The 14,600-nt window shown below is 58.1% G+C and overlaps 5 protein-coding genes across 5 annotated transcripts; 3 read left to right on the forward strand and 2 right to left on the reverse strand.

The window, feature by feature from the left end:
- Window positions 1–147: 147 nt before the first annotated feature.
- On the forward strand, window positions 148–1,517 carry BO86DRAFT_240534 (uncharacterized protein). The gene is made up of 5 exons (XM_025667091.1): window positions 148–294; window positions 486–576; window positions 714–803; window positions 925–949; window positions 1,122–1,517. The coding sequence occupies exons 2-5, from the start codon at window positions 499–501 to the stop codon at window positions 1,316–1,318; spliced, it is 390 nt and encodes a 129-aa protein (XP_025530239.1). The 5' UTR covers window positions 148–294; window positions 486–498; the 3' UTR covers window positions 1,319–1,517.
- Window positions 1,518–1,716: 199 nt separating this feature from the next.
- On the reverse strand, window positions 1,717–6,087 carry BO86DRAFT_306808 (NACHT and TPR domain protein; the record flags this gene model as incomplete). Its single annotated transcript, XM_025667710.1, has 4 exons — window positions 1,717–2,307; window positions 2,383–4,401; window positions 4,447–5,625; window positions 5,710–6,087. The coding sequence occupies 4 exons, from the start codon at window positions 6,085–6,087 to the stop codon at window positions 1,717–1,719; spliced, it is 4,167 nt and encodes a 1,388-aa protein (XP_025530240.1).
- A 329-nt stretch (window positions 6,088–6,416) lies between these two features.
- On the reverse strand, window positions 6,417–7,505 carry BO86DRAFT_386984 (LOG family protein). The gene is made up of 2 exons (XM_025671472.1): window positions 7,304–7,505; window positions 6,417–7,194 (listed from the first exon to the last, which is right to left on the reverse strand). The coding sequence occupies exons 1-2, from the start codon at window positions 7,432–7,434 to the stop codon at window positions 6,498–6,500; spliced, it is 828 nt and encodes a 275-aa protein (XP_025530241.1). The 5' UTR covers window positions 7,435–7,505; the 3' UTR covers window positions 6,417–6,497.
- A 2,147-nt stretch (window positions 7,506–9,652) lies between these two features.
- BO86DRAFT_356762 (neutral amino acid permease) lies at window positions 9,653–11,847 on the forward strand. The gene is made up of 7 exons (XM_025669679.1): window positions 9,653–10,035; window positions 10,092–10,105; window positions 10,163–10,235; window positions 10,292–10,623; window positions 10,676–11,034; window positions 11,086–11,283; window positions 11,335–11,847. The coding sequence occupies exons 1-7, from the start codon at window positions 9,869–9,871 to the stop codon at window positions 11,563–11,565; spliced, it is 1,374 nt and encodes a 457-aa protein (XP_025530242.1). The 5' UTR covers window positions 9,653–9,868; the 3' UTR covers window positions 11,566–11,847.
- Window positions 11,848–12,832: 985 nt separating this feature from the next.
- On the forward strand, window positions 12,833–14,595 carry BO86DRAFT_397208 (Zn(II)2Cys6 transcription factor; the record flags this gene model as incomplete). The annotated part of the gene is made up of 3 exons (XM_025673487.1): window positions 12,833–13,029; window positions 13,080–13,679; window positions 13,743–14,595. 3 exons carry the CDS (start codon window positions 12,833–12,835, stop codon window positions 14,593–14,595), a joined length of 1,650 nt encoding a protein of 549 aa, XP_025530243.1.
- Window positions 14,596–14,600: the final 5 nt, after the last annotated feature.

The raw sequence follows: 14,600 nt of genomic DNA on the forward strand, positions 1-14,600 counted from the left end.
CCTACGCAGCGTCCTATCACGTGACATCTTTCAATCAGGACCGGACGTCACACGATCAAACATGACTCTACTGCTGTAGTTAGAACTCAGATATGTCCACATATAAGACAGAGCTAGTCTAGTAAATAGCGAGTCTAAGAAATCGGACTCAAATACTGCTGGGGAACCCCCAACTTATACCGGGTGTAGATGCTGCCTCGGCGACCGACAGCATCGGCGACAAACGGACGGCCCGGGGGCCACGGGGTCTAACCGTTCCGGGCTGTTTACTCCAAGTGCCAGGTGCCCGTGCAGGTGCTCTGACGTCGACGAAACACAAACCCCGCAGGCGGAAAAGTGGCCGTTCTTACTTAACCACTGACCTTACCGTCCCTCCTAGTTCATGTAACCTCACTCACTCACTGTCTCTGTTCTATTAATTACTTCCGTGCTGCCATCGCTCTCACTACCGTCACTCCAATTAATTCCTAATTTCTAAGGAGCAGATACACCGACACAATGACCACCCCAGCCGTCCCCAGCCGCACCCTGCAAGCCTCTGCGCTGTCTTTTATTGCGCTGTCGATCGGTCATACGGTGCGCTTACCTCCTTCTTTACCTAGGCTGTGGTCTAGAGCCAATTGCTCTGCTCTGCTCTGCTCTACTATCCTCAGCTCTGCACTGCACAGCCATGCTCCGCTATCCCTGCAATACTAACAATATTCCCGATAAAGCTAGGAGGCAAACAATGGACCGCCGACCCGGCCTACACGATCATCAGCAACACCAAGCCCTGGGCGCTAGGCATCGTGGGCTGGTATCAGGTACGTGGCCTGACCTACCCATCCCCGTCGTCTACATCTACAAACCCATCAGTCCACCCCTCACCCTAACGTTACCCAACCCATATCAACGTGTGCTAATGAACGGAATGGAATGTAATAGGGAAGCGCCTTCTTCTTCACGACCGGTTCGTTACCTTCCTTCCTTCCTTTTCTTCCCCGGGAAGACACACCTCATCTCAACCCATACCCCTACGCGACAAACGCCCAACACGAGATAATCCCCGTCCATATTGACGTGTGATGTGATGTGTGCCGTGCCATGCTGATATGTGATATGCGATATGTGATGTGTAACAGGCTTACTCCACTACCAATGGTCCCGCAACCCGCTCGCCCTCCGCGACCCGACTAACAAGGCCATCGCCGTCATCACTAACGCCATGCTGTGGGCTAGCTCGGCGTGGTATCTGCGCCATGGCATCCGGGAGAATGCGGTTGTTGTGGGGCTGGGGGCTGTGTTGCAGGGGGTTGCGGTTTTGAGGAGTTGGTTCTGAAGGTAGGGTTTTGCTGGGTGTTTGTGGGGTGTTTGTTGGGAGGTGGATTGGGTTTTGCACTGGGGCTGGGGTTAGGGTTGGTGCAGTGGTGGATGCTATGTCCGGGGTTTAGGTTTTGGATCGATTGTCGGGGGTCTTGTATGATGCTGTGGGTTAAATCTAGGAGGCTGGAAGGTCAATTGAAGAACTTCGTCAGTGCGACTTGATTTGATTAGCTGTGTACTTAGTCTGGGAGGGGAGCACGGTGCTGGGTGGAGAATGCCGGTGGGTTCAGTACGGGCTTGCTATTCAGATCTAGAGACGAAGGCTGAGTCGAATGGCTACATATGCTGCATGCTGCCCTATTCTCCCGAACCAAACACCCCCGCATACCACCATCTATCAGTCCTAAACCACGTCTACAACCCCCACCGTCGCCGCAACTCGGTTTTCCACACCTCCCCCTCCACCCACTCCCCCCGCACCCACACCATCCCGCGCTGCTCCTCCCCCCGTCGCCGCACCGCCTCCGGCCGCCGCGCCACAAACGCCCACGCATGCTGCGCACTGCACACCCTCACGGCCAGCGTCCCCGCCTCGAGCTGCTGCATACACCCCGGGCAGAACAGCACGTCGTGACAGTACCGGCAGATATAGTTGCCGTCGATCTCCACGGAGAGGCTGCAGCCGTTGCACGTGAAGAAGGTGGGTTTTTTCGAGTCGTCGTCAGCAGCTTCACCATCAGCTTCGTCCTCCGCCTCCCCCATCAACTCATACATCAAATGATCCTGATACCACATCGCCAGCGCCTCCTCGTCCTCCCCCAGCGCCGCGAACACGCTGCCCAACCGCGTATACCCCACCATCGCCATCCCCGGACTCTCGTCCTCCACCAGCCGCAGCGCCGCCCGCACCTGCGCCTGATAGCACGCCATCGCATCGGCCTCCCGCCCAGACAGCCGATAATAGCTGCCCAGGATCAACCCCACCGGGGACGTGGTCACGAAGACCTTGTTCGTGCGCGGCCCACCCACATTCAAGACATCCAGCATATCCGCATGCGAGGCAGCCGCATTCGACCCAACCGCCTGCCCCCGCGCCAACACCTCCAGCAACACCCCGTACCGCCTCCCCGCCTCCGAGTCGAACCCCACCTCCATCGCTTTGGTCAGGTAGTGCGTCGCCAGCGACCCCGCCGCCATCTCCAGCACCGACACCATCTCCCCCTCCGACCGGCTGCCGCGGTACGTGTGGATCAGCCGCTCCCACATCGCCGCCGCGCGATCCCCGTCGTGCCCGTGCGTCTGCCACAGCATCCCCAGGCAGAACTCCAGGTTCGCTTTCGCCACCGCCTTGCGCTCCCTGTGGGCGGTCGCCACTGCTGTCGTGTACGCGTCGATCAGGAAGGGGATTTGCTGCGTCGCGGCCGCCGCGGCCGTGACCCGGTCGATGAAGTCGTCGTACCAGTCGGGATTGGTGAGGATGCTTTGCGTGAGAATTGTGGTGGGGGTGGAGGTGGCGGACGGGGAGGTGGCGTCTCGGTTCTGGGCAGGGGCAGGCCGGTCGAGGCTTTTGAGCAGGGAGATGATCTCCTCGTGGCGGCTCTGCGCGCTAAGCTGTTCCAGCATCGCGCAGAGACACGTGTTACAGAACCCGGCCGTCTCCAGACCAGCCCGGTACATGGCCACGGCGGACTCGACGTCGTCGAGCGCGGTGTAGCTCTGGCCGAGCCGCTCGTACGACGCGTGGGCTTGCAGGTCGAGTGTGTCCGGTTCGCGTTGCGGTTGCAGCTCCGCCACGCACACGCGGTCCTGCTCGATCGCTTGCGCGAATTCCCCCCGTTCGAGGTACGCTTTCGCCATCCCGGCTCGCGCGAGTAGGGTTTGTGGGTTTGGGGATGGGTCGAGGTCCACGGCGCGCTGGAAGTGGGGGATGGATTCGTCGAGGAACCCGAGATCGCGCAGCGCGATCCCCAGTCGGCGGTGCCAGAGCTGGTTCTGGGTGAATCCGCACCACTCCGCGGCGGAGAGAACGGCCTCGACTGAGATGGCTGGTGAGGGCGGTGTGCCCTGGCTGAGCCGGATGTATTCGATGATATACCGGCAGCAGGGCCCCGCCAGCCAGAACCCCTTCTGTAACCATTGCTCCGCGATGAACTTCGCGGTCAGAAGGTAGATCCCCACGTCGCCCGAGGCGGTGGATTCCTCGAACCAGGCTTTTTCGGTCCGAGGCAGCGAGGCTTGGACGCCCGGGTCTTTGAGCCACTCCATGAAGAGTGCTAGGTGCTCGCCTGGGTACGACAGGTCGCTTCTGTGTTTGACGTATGCTTCGAGAATTGGGGGGACGGACAAAAGGCGCGCGATGCTCAGACCGATCGCACCCTTATCTTCTGCGCTGCATTTGTCGATTTCAATGTCCTGCAAGGCGGACACGATCGAGCCGGCCGCGTACACCCGGAGCACCTGCGCGATCTCTTGCTTGGGAGAGCCCTCTTCGCAGGCGACGATCTCGAAGTACCGTTTGAACACCAGTACTTTCGCCGCATGGTAAGAAATCCCCACGAGGGGCCCGTCTTCAGCCGAAACAGGCCCCTCGGCCTCGTTGCGGAAGAAATCTCCCAGCGAGGCGTGGTTGAAGGTCACCTCCGTGGTCGCCGGGTCCGAGTCAAAGTCCGACGGGTTGTCTGTATCGTCGAAGCCATCATCCACCAGCGTGTCGACCTCCCACTCGGCTCGTCCGATGTTCGCCCGCTGTAAATCAGCCGTGCTAAGTCCATCTTCTCGGATCAAGAGAAACAAGGAGGCGTACTCCCGTCGGAGATAGCCCTCCAGCCAGATCCACCCCTCGCCCTCGGGCGACCGCCACTGGATGATGCTTTCCAGCTGTTGCAGCTTCAGCGGCCAATGGGCGCACACGACCCAGGCCAACATCTCGTTCAGGTCTTCGGCGTATTGCGGTGCATCCCGTAGGCTCTCGGAGTAGCTCTTCAGCACGTGACGGATCATCTCGGACAATCCGCGCGGCGCCTCTTCCAGCGCCTTGCGCATTCGTGCCTCGTCGCGTTTTTTGAGCAGCTCTTTGAGCATGAAGTCGACCCAGAGGAACTATACCAGATTAGCCTAGCATCAAGCATTTGGGTCTGCACCTACCATGCCCTGGGCGCCGCTGGACACCCGACGCACGATCTCGGCCTGCAGCGCCTTGGACGCGCGTCGCAGGTAGACCGACTTGGCGATGCTGCTCTGGATGTATCGAACGATGTCGTCCGAGTTGTTCACGTCCGAGATGTAGATGGTCGACACGGCCAGCTGTTCCATCAGCTCGTCCATCTCCTGGGCAATGTGCGGCCTCCCCAGTAGAAGCAGCTGCAACCGTCCCCCCGGCTGGATATCGCCCGCCAGCTGGAACAGTTCCTGTCGCTCCTCCGCGAACGCCTCGTCCAGCGCGTCCAGCACGATGTACGCCTGGCTGTCGCCGGTCTCGTGCGCGATGAAGTACTCCACAAACAGCTGCTGCCACAAACTCGACAGGCTTCGAATCTCCTCCGGCGAGTCCACCCGACCCGCGATGAAATTCGCATAGGCGGGGTCATTCTGGGCGATCTTGAAGGCGATGTCCCGCAGAGCCTGGTGACACGAGCGCGTTTTCAAATTGTCGTCCTTGAAGAAGTAATACGCAACCGAGACATGCGAGGGATGCTGGACGTTCTGCGGATACAGCTCGCGCAGATGGGCGATGATGTTGGCCGCCAGGTACGACTTGCCTGCGCCCGGGGTCCCCGTCACCCACAGGAGGGGCTTGTCGCGGCGCAGCCACTCGCGGAACTCGGGCTCCTCGCGCACCCAGTCGCCCGTCTGCGGGACCCGCGCCCGCGCGATCAGGCTGTACCGGTCGTCGGCGCTGGTGCCGGGCTGCAGCACGCGCTTAACCTTGTCCCGGGGGCCCTTTTCTTGAGCTGCGTCGGCGTCGGCGGCCGCGTGCGCGTGCGCCTGCACCCGGTTGAGGGCGTCGATGCGCCGCGTGAGCTCGAGCACGTTGAGGTCGACGCGGTCGATGACGCCCTTCGCCCCCTTGACCGCGGTCAGCGTCTCCGCGCCCACCAGGTTCCGCTCGCTGTCGACCAGCTGCGCCAGCTTGGCGATCGCCGCCTTTCCGTCGTCGTTGCCCAGCAGCACGTTCTTGCCGAAACTCCGCAGTCGCCCCAGGCTGATCTGGTGTCGCGAGATCGCGAACACTTCTAACAGCGTGGTCAGGATGTGGGTGATTTTCTCCTGCAGCGGCCCCGAGATCTGCTGCTGCGCGTAGACCGCCAGGCGGGTGGTGAAGTCCTGCACAAGATATAGTTAGTCAGTATCCCCATAGCCAGAGGCGCGCGCACCAACGCAAAGCAGAGCAAAGCATTGAAGACTCACCTGCAAGGTCATCATCAGCTCCACGATCGCGTCATATTTGGCCGACACCCCCTTCGCGGCGTCGATCAGGTACCGCACGGCGCCGAAGACCAACGAGCTGGGCGCGAAGAACAACCCGGCTGCGGTGGCCGCCAGATCGCCGACCAGCTCGATGGGCCGCAGCGCCTGGCTCAGGGCCGTGCACAGCCCCGCGCGCTTGAGTCGGAAATCCTGGAAGGCCTGGTTCTCAGTCTCGATGGCGCCCCACAGCCCGTCGACGGTGGTCACGTCCCGCCAGGCGTGGATGTCCAGCGGGCGGTGCGTGATCTTCTCGTAACGCGCGAGGGCGGTGGCCCAGAGCTGGGGGATCTGGGCTGTTGCCATTGTTTGGGTGGTCATGGGTGGAGGAGATAAAATGTTGCATTTTCGGTGAAGGTGAAGGATACGAGGTGGAGGTATAGAAGATAAAATATACGGAGTAGAAAGAAAGAAAATCAGGGACTGCGGGGTCGATCGTGGGATCGGTTAGTGACAGCCAGGCAGACTAACCCGGTTGGTCCAGCCTCCTCATTTCCATTTCGGGCTGCTGCAGGTGGAGTGACCTGCGGCATTACTGCAGTTAGTACATCCTGCCTTCTCTGCGCCATTGTATCTGTCTCTGGGCTGTCTCTGGGCTGTATCCGGGCATCGTGTCGCGCCAGGCCAAGTGAAAGAGAAGTTCGTTCCATTCGCCTAGCATTCGATATATAGACGTCTATAATGCGGTATACCCCAATCCCGTCGTCGCCAGTACCTTGAAGGCAGGAAGCCTACTCCTGCCCCCAATCCAACGCCATGCGATCGCTACTGATGCGATACTCGCGCAACATGCGCAGCACGTCCTCCGGCCGGTCCGCCTCGGCGAGAATGGTGGCATTCTCGCGACTGACGAACCCCTGCTGCACGGCGGACTGCACCCACTGCAGCACGCCGTCCCAGTACCCATTGATATTCAACAGCACCACCCCGGCCTTATGGATCCCCAGCTGATTCCACGTCGTCACCTCCATCAGCTCCTCCATCGTCCCGAACCCGCCCGCCAGCGCCACGAACCCGGACCCCGGGCCCCCCTCCAGCACCTTCTGCGCCATCAGCCGCTTGCGCGTGTGCATGTCCGGCACCACCGTCACCTGCCCGTACTCCGTTTCCTCGAGGGTGTCTCCGCCCAGCCGTTCGGGGGCTTTGCCTGCGCCTGGTGCTCCTGCTCCAGCCGCTCCATTCCCAGCATCATTGGCAGATCCGGTAGATGGAGTCTTATATCCCTCCTCGACCTCGACGAGCGCCCGCGGAATGATCCCGTGCACGGCCTTCGGGCCCGAGAGCGCCACCAGGGTCCGGGACAGTTCGCCCATGATCCCCACCGTGCCGCCGCCGTAGACGAGCTGGACGTTGTGTTCGTGGAATTGGCGGGCCAGGGCGCGGGCGGCGTCGAGGTGCGCGGGGGAGGTGCCGGAGCGGGAGCCGCAGCTTTTTTGGGAGGGTTAGTGGGTTGTTGTTGTGGATTGGGGGGTTGGATAGGTGGTGATTGTGGTGGTGGTGGATGGGGTCGGGATGGGGGCTGGTGGGCGCAGCTTACAAGACGCAGACGACTGCTTGTTTGGAGGCGCTCATTGTGATTGTGTGGTTTGTGGTTTGGCTGGTTGTGAGGGTGGTGAGGGTGGGGAGCCGGGGTGAGGTGATAGTTGAAGTGTTGTCGTTTGGTTTCATGGGGGAGTTGAGGTAAATGTATGTGGATGTGCGGATTGCTGCTGCCCGCCAGCTCAGCTCAGGTCAGCGATGACTCGACTCGATCCCGTGGCGGTTGCGGCGCTGCGTTGGCTTGGCGGGGTAATTGCTGCCTGTCTGCCTGCCTGCCTGGCTTTCCCCTACTGCCCCCGGAGTATGCCTGAGGCTACCACGGCTGCAGGTGGGGTCGGGGTCCGGGGGCTAGCCTAAGGCTATCGCCATGCTATGATGCAGGGATGCTCTCATGGGATGCTCTCATGGTGATCTAGATTCCGCACGCGGGGTGTATGTAGTGCTTGTTTTGTCTTGCATGTTCCAGGATTGGTTAGAGTGCGCTAGCCAGTAGTTCGAGGCTCGCTGGTTTTGCTGTGGGGTTGACGGTGCTTGTTGGAGTGGCGATGGTGCGATTTATTGGATGATTGGATCTATTAAAGGTGCTGGTTGAGGGTTTAAAGAGTGTGGTTTAGTGTATAGCAGTTAGATTGGGGTCTTCTCTAATGTGTGGCTGTGATCATGTGGTAGCTGAATATATATCTGGTTCAATCTGGGTACTATTCACACAGACAATGCTTGTATTATAGAATAATGTATTAAAATGTATAAGAATCTTCAATTAAATTGATCAAGTGATGTACAAAGAATTTATACTCTCTCTTTGTTCAGCTTAGTAGAGAATGTTCAAGACTGCCCCAGGCTCACGTTGATGCCGTAGAAGACTACCTACCCATGATACTCCGGCTGTAACTGCAAGAGGCAAAGGTCCCCCCGGCCGGATAATCCACCGTCCCGAGGAGCTGCAAACAGCCCGCGTGCAGTCTACTTTGTAGGTCCTTAGTAAGCACTGCCGGGCTTCCCGACCAATGGGCAGTGGGTGGCTGAACCTTCCACCGCTGGCCTGGCCTTTGTCTCAGACTCTCAGAGGATCATCGGCAACTTGCAACTTTTTCTCCAGGTCCCGAGTCAATGTAGCGTGATGCTTATTTTGGATGCCAAGAATGTCTGAGACTCACCGGTGCTGCGCATCTCCCTGTCTATCCCTGTGTCAATCACACTTGAGATAGGCCAGATTAGATAGAGAATGACACCGCCGCAATAGTCGCCTACTAAATTGTTACGTACAAACCAACCACTCCCTGGTGGTGGAATTGCGCCCGCGAGATAAGCAGCAGTGGAACTGCAGCCCGGGTCGAAGCTTGGCGGGCGGTCTTGATGGGGCGCCCGGTGAATGCAACCTTCCCTCGACTATCAGCCGCTAACGGCCACCACATTACGTACAAAAAATAAGCATTCGCCGCTAGGCCGCCAGCCAATCCTTCCGCCGGCCCTCGCGGCGCCACCGACTCAATTTGCACCTTTGTCCACCATCCACCAGGCATGCCGTGCAAATTGCCTGTTCGAGGTGGCAGACACCCAGGGAAATGATTGGCAACCGGGTGAGACGTGCGTCCGGCGTCCACCGGAGTCCGCAGTATGCGTCTGGGCTGTGTCTGCTGTCGGTTATTAGTATGTATACAGGAAGTAAGGTGGACAATGTAAGGGTGAGGGTGAGGTGGAGGTGGACAGCATCACATGACCTGCATGTCATATTGTCAATCCTCAAATGTCCACCACCTCGGGGATCCCCGGGGAAGATATATCTCCCGACCGGCAAATTAAATAACCAACCTTAGATGCTCAGTATGGGCACCAGCCAATAGTGTACTGTACGTGGACGAGCAGTGGTGGAATCCAGATGGGGAACCACGAGGAAAGAGGAGCAACTAAGCGACCTTGCCGATGGTTCGGGCTCAACGACTGGGTTGCAAAGCGACGGAGTGTCTGGCCAGCTGGCAGTGTTTGGCCAGTGTCGTGTCAGCAGAGCCGGCCCTCCTGGCCAACTCCGGGCGAAAAATTGGAAGCTTCCACTGCAGCTCTAGCCATTTCCGCCGCGGCCGGTTCTTCCATACTGCGACGTGCAATCCATCCCCGGGCAGTGCGTCCATGGTACCCGCCTCCGCCCCCGAGGCGGTAATGGGTCTCATTGGTCCGCGCTGGCCGATGATCGGCTGGGTGACCAATTCCGTTCACAAATTCTCCTCTAAATCTGCTGCAGTTGGGGCGATTGCTGGTCTCGGCGCCGGGCCGATTGCTCGTGTGTGCCTGGCGCAAGTTGCCCATTCCCCATCTTCTTCCCCAGGTCTTCGGCATGTCAAACCATTCCCTCCTCTACCGAACTTCTTCTGGCCCCAGCGGCTTTTTTTCCGGATTCTTCTTTATAACCCTCCCTCTCCCCGGCTGATTTCCTCTCCTTCTGTCTCTATTCATCCATCCTCCATTGTCTGTCACCTTTTACCTCATCCGTCGCTGCTTCTCCATCCTTCCTCAATACTCCCTCCCACACCTCCTCAACCCACACCCCATTCATTCACCCAACACCATGGACACCGTCCACGGTTCCCCTCCACCCTACGCTACCGACCGCATCGACGACAAGAAGGATGCGTCCGTCGACCTTGAAACCAGCTACAAGCCTGGCTTCGAGGAGGCCGATGCCTTCGGTAACGAGGAGTTGGCCGAAATCAAGTACAAGACCTTGAAGTGGTGGTACGTCTCAACTGCAGCTCCTCCGCGCGCTTCACTCATGCTAACGTCATTTCTAGGCAATGCGGCTTGCGTAAGAGCTCCTGTTGATCGCACTCACTAAGTTGGCACCCACTGACCACTGTTCCAGTCATGATTTGCGAGTCGGTATCCCTGGGTGTGCTCTCTCTGCCCGCAGCCGTGGCGGCTCTGGGTCTCGTCCCGTAAGTTTGGCCCAAGGTCGTGCGCACTGGGCGTTCGCTGATCGATTGCTATCTAGTGCTATTATTCTGATTGTCGGTCTGGGTATTCTCGCCACGTACACCGGCTACAACATCGGTCTCTTCCGCGAGCGCTATCCCCACATCCAGAACCTGGCTGATGCCGGCGAAATCCTGCTGGGCCCCTTCGGTCGTGAGCTGTTCGGCTTGGGCCAGTTCCTCTTCTGCATCTTTGTCATGGGCAGTCATCTGTTGACCTTCCGTGTCATGATGAACACCATCACCGAGCATGCGACGTGCTCGATTGTCTTCAGTGTGATCGGTATGGTCATTTCCATGGCTCTGTCGGTTCCCCGTACCATGAAGGGCATGACCTGGATCTCTTTCTTCTGTGAGTCTTCCTGATCGGTTGCGCCTTGGACGATTCACTGATGGTTGTCTAGCCTTCCTGAGTATCTTCAGCGCCGTCATGATCACCATGATTGGCGTCGGTGTCCAGGACCATCCCGGCCGTATCATTGAAGCCACTGTCGACACTTCGCTCTACAAGGCCTTCAGCGCCGTCTCGAACATCGTCTTCGCCTACTGTGCCCACGTTGCCTTCTTCGGCTTGATCGCGGAGATGGAGAAGCCCAAGGACTTCAAGAAGTCACTGTTCATGCTTCAGGGCTTTGAGATCTGCTTGTACACCACCGCGGCTATTGTGGTCTACTACTACGTCGGCAAGGACGTTCAGTCGCCCGCCCTGAGCTCCGCCGGTCCCCTCTTGAAGAAGATCGCCTATGGCGTTGCCATCCCAACTGTAAGCTGCCTGTGCTTTGATCCCTACGGACATGGTCTAATTGCTGGTTAGATTGTTGGTGCTGGTGTTGTCAACGGTCACATCGGTCTGAAGTACATCTACTTCCGCACCTGCCACAAGTCCGACCTCATCCACAGCCGCGGCTGGCGCTCGGTCTCCATTTGGATCGGCCTTGGTCTTTCCTGCTGGGTCGTTGCCTGGATCATTGCCGAGGCTATTCCCGTCTTCAGCGACTTGAACGGCTTGATTGTAAGTTGCTCGCTTCCGCATCGCCCCGTACAGCACTGATTGCTTCGGCAGAGCGCCCTCTTCGCTAGTTGGTTCAGTTACGGTCTCAGCGGTGTCTACTGGCTCCACCTCAACTGGGGTCAGTGGCTCTCCAGCCCCAAGAAGATTGCCCTCACCGTCCTCAACATTGGCATCGCTCTGTTCGGTCTGATCCTGTGTGTCCTGGGTCTCTACGCCTCGGGCACCGCCATCCACGACGACGCGAACAGCAACAGCTTCACTTGCGCCAATACCGACAGCTAAACCTGCTGAGTTGGTTTACTTTCATCTTCTCACGACACGACACGACCTTCTCGTTGACGATGCGATGCATGCCCAATGACGACGGACCTCGTTGATCGCATCTCCCTCATATAGTTTAATGTTTTCCTACCCGCGACGCATCACGTCTTGAGTCTTAGCAGCTGGACTTTCTGCTAGCCGACGGGCTTCTATCTAGCGAGCGTTGTTTGCATGGCCGCGGTCGCATCATGATATCACTATTCCATGGCATAAAGGCGTTAGGAGACTTGATTTGAATGACATGTTCTGTTTTGCATTACTTGAAGCGTAGTCTAGACCTCCGCATGTGCCGCAGTTACGTAGATCACCCTTGGTTCGGACATCCTGCGACTCGCCCTCGGCCCTCGGTCTGGGGAGTTGGGCAACGACTCGAGGTTACATCGGGGGCGGGATCTGGGGAAAGTCGGCGCGTCATGGCCGCTCCATCGTATGACATTAACTTGCGGGGAAGCGAACCATGTGGAGTTTCCTGTACGTAACGCGGTCCGGGGAAATGTCGTGATCGACATTGCGCGAGTCCGGCGTCGGAGGGGTGACAGGCTCTACCAGAGGATCTTGCTGAGGAATGACTGTCAATAACTCGAACGATCAGACACAAGCTGGTTGCGTGCTGTGATGATGTTCCCGGGCTTCCCGGGTGTCCGGGCGTAACGAGCTCCGTGGTGAAGTTCTGCGGGAATTATGACGCTGGAATTTTGGGGGGGAGGGTGGGGGGTTCATGCTTAGAGCAGCTGTAAGCACCACTGCAGTCATCCGGACTTAAATACTAGATACTTAGCATAGTATGTGAGGACAGTACTGTATGTGATAAACAGGCACAGTACGGCACATCAGGCAAGTTCGGAGTCGCGGGTGTGACCCGATGCCTTATGCAGGATTGAGGCCTGAGGCATAGAGAAAGGCACATCCGTGCAGCGGAAATCTAACTACACCGCCAATCTCACCGCTCCAGGCGGCAGAACGCTGGCAACCTCGCGAGCGAAATCCAGGTTTTGACCACAGACAGCCCCCAAAAAGCAGGCCGGGAAAGTGGTAGGTTTAGGCGGTGGCAGAAAAGTCCCGCATCATGTTTCCACGTGACCCTTATCGGTCGCGAATCGCGATAAGGACTGTCGCCGTGCCGGCCTTCCTATCGGCTCGGTCTTCCCTCGGGATCGCCAGTACTTTCGTTTCTTCTCAGCTTCTCTCTCATTGCGAAATAATCGACCGGTTCACAAAATGCATCACAATGCCCCCTCTCCGGCCCCGTTCTCAGCGCATTGACATTTCCACCCAAGCGTGCGATCTCTGCCGCAAGCGCAAGGTCAAATGCCAGCTCCCAGACTCTCCATCCGGAGCACCGAACTCCCGATGCGCGCGCTGCGAGCGACTGAATCGGGCCTGCACCTTTCTCGCCCCCTGTAAGACCAGAGGCCCCAAAAAGCGGTATGTTATCTTTCGCGTGCATGGATAGGCTTGAGATAACACTCAGAAAGGTCACAAGGCACCCTGGTTCAAAGCGTGGTGCAGCAGCCCCCGGCGAATGACAGCCACCGCAAGGCCGGCATCTGCGCCGCGGACGATCTGTGCGAGCGAACTCTCTTCCACCGCATCATGCAAGATTATCTGGACCACGTCTACCCACTCGTACCCATCGTTCACCGCCCCTCGTTCCAAGAATGTCTGCGCCGAGGCCGCCACGAGGAAGACACTGGGTTTCTTGCCTTGACCGTCGCCATTGCCGCAGTGGTGGTCGCGACGATGCCCAGCAAGTTCCGGTCGTACCGATCGCATGACCCTCCCTTGCGCTTCGCCACGCGCCGCGAGATGGTTCGCTTTTGCTACGAAAAAAACCTGGGGCTGAGAACGTCCTACTACTTTGACGAGATCAATTTCCAGAAGTTTGCCGCCTCCTTCCTGCTCTTCGCTGCCTTTCTGCAACTGGGAGACCACAATCGCGCCCGGATGCTCGATGTGGAGTCGATGCAGTTCGCTCGTCTGCTGAATCTTCATTCCATCTCTGCTTACGACGGGCTCAATTGCATCGAGACGCAGCTGCGGAAGAAGGGGTTCTGGTTGGTGTTCTATGGTTTTGTGTAAGTTTGACTCTCACATTGCCACTCAACTGTAGGCTGTTTGATGTTCATTCCTTGCACTAGTCATTCGCAATTGCAGAATATGCTCGGCGAGCGGCTCTCGTATCTAGACCCTGTCCAGCTTCAAATGATTAACCCCGACGACTTGATGCCCCTCGAGGTTGACGACGAGTTTATCTTCGAGCACGAGGTGCTGATGCCGCCTGTCCCCACGTCATGTCTGACCACCGGGTTTAATATTCACTCACGCGTCTTCTGGGCTGCCATCCGCAGTCCCCATCCAAAAAATGGCCTACCCGAACCTTGCGCCTGTGTTCGAGCCCAAGATGCTGATGTCCGGGTGGCGTATCTGCAGGATCGGCTACAGTGTATGCAGAACTTGCTGCACGATGTGCCACCATCACTGCGGCTCTGGGAAGTATCGGGCAACTCCTGCCTCCAAGACCTGGCTTCGGATGAATTCTCTGCTCTGCTACGGTCGTCGTTTGAGTCCATGCGTGTTAACATCCACGTTACTCATCTCTGGCTGCAGAGCCTGCTCCTTGACCAATTAGAGGCTTCGCAGGCGGCGCAAGGTCTGTCAGCAGCCGACAGCCCGGACCTGCACACATCCCTGGCGGACACGAGAATCCTCTGGCGGACAAGGGAGGAGCTTTGCCGTCAGCTTTTCTTTCTGCTCTACAATGTCCCAGAACTCAACCTGGAAATCAACGGCCTTCATCTAGCCTACAAAGTGCGGGATATCGCCTCCGTCATGTTGACTTGCCCGTTCCAGGCCGGCGAACCTGAAGCAGAAAGAGCGGCTGAGTACATTCGCCTCGCTACCGAGCTATTATCTCGGCTTGATACCAGTGAGAGTGTGAATACGATGAACCTACAGGCCTGGGTGGATACAGATCGTATTCGCCCAACATGAATTGA

This window comes from Aspergillus japonicus (genome assembly GCF_003184785.1).
Source record: "Aspergillus japonicus CBS 114.51 unplaced genomic scaffold BO86scaffold_9, whole genome shotgun sequence".
NCBI classification, from domain to species: Eukaryota; Fungi; Ascomycota; class Eurotiomycetes; order Eurotiales; family Aspergillaceae; genus Aspergillus; species Aspergillus japonicus.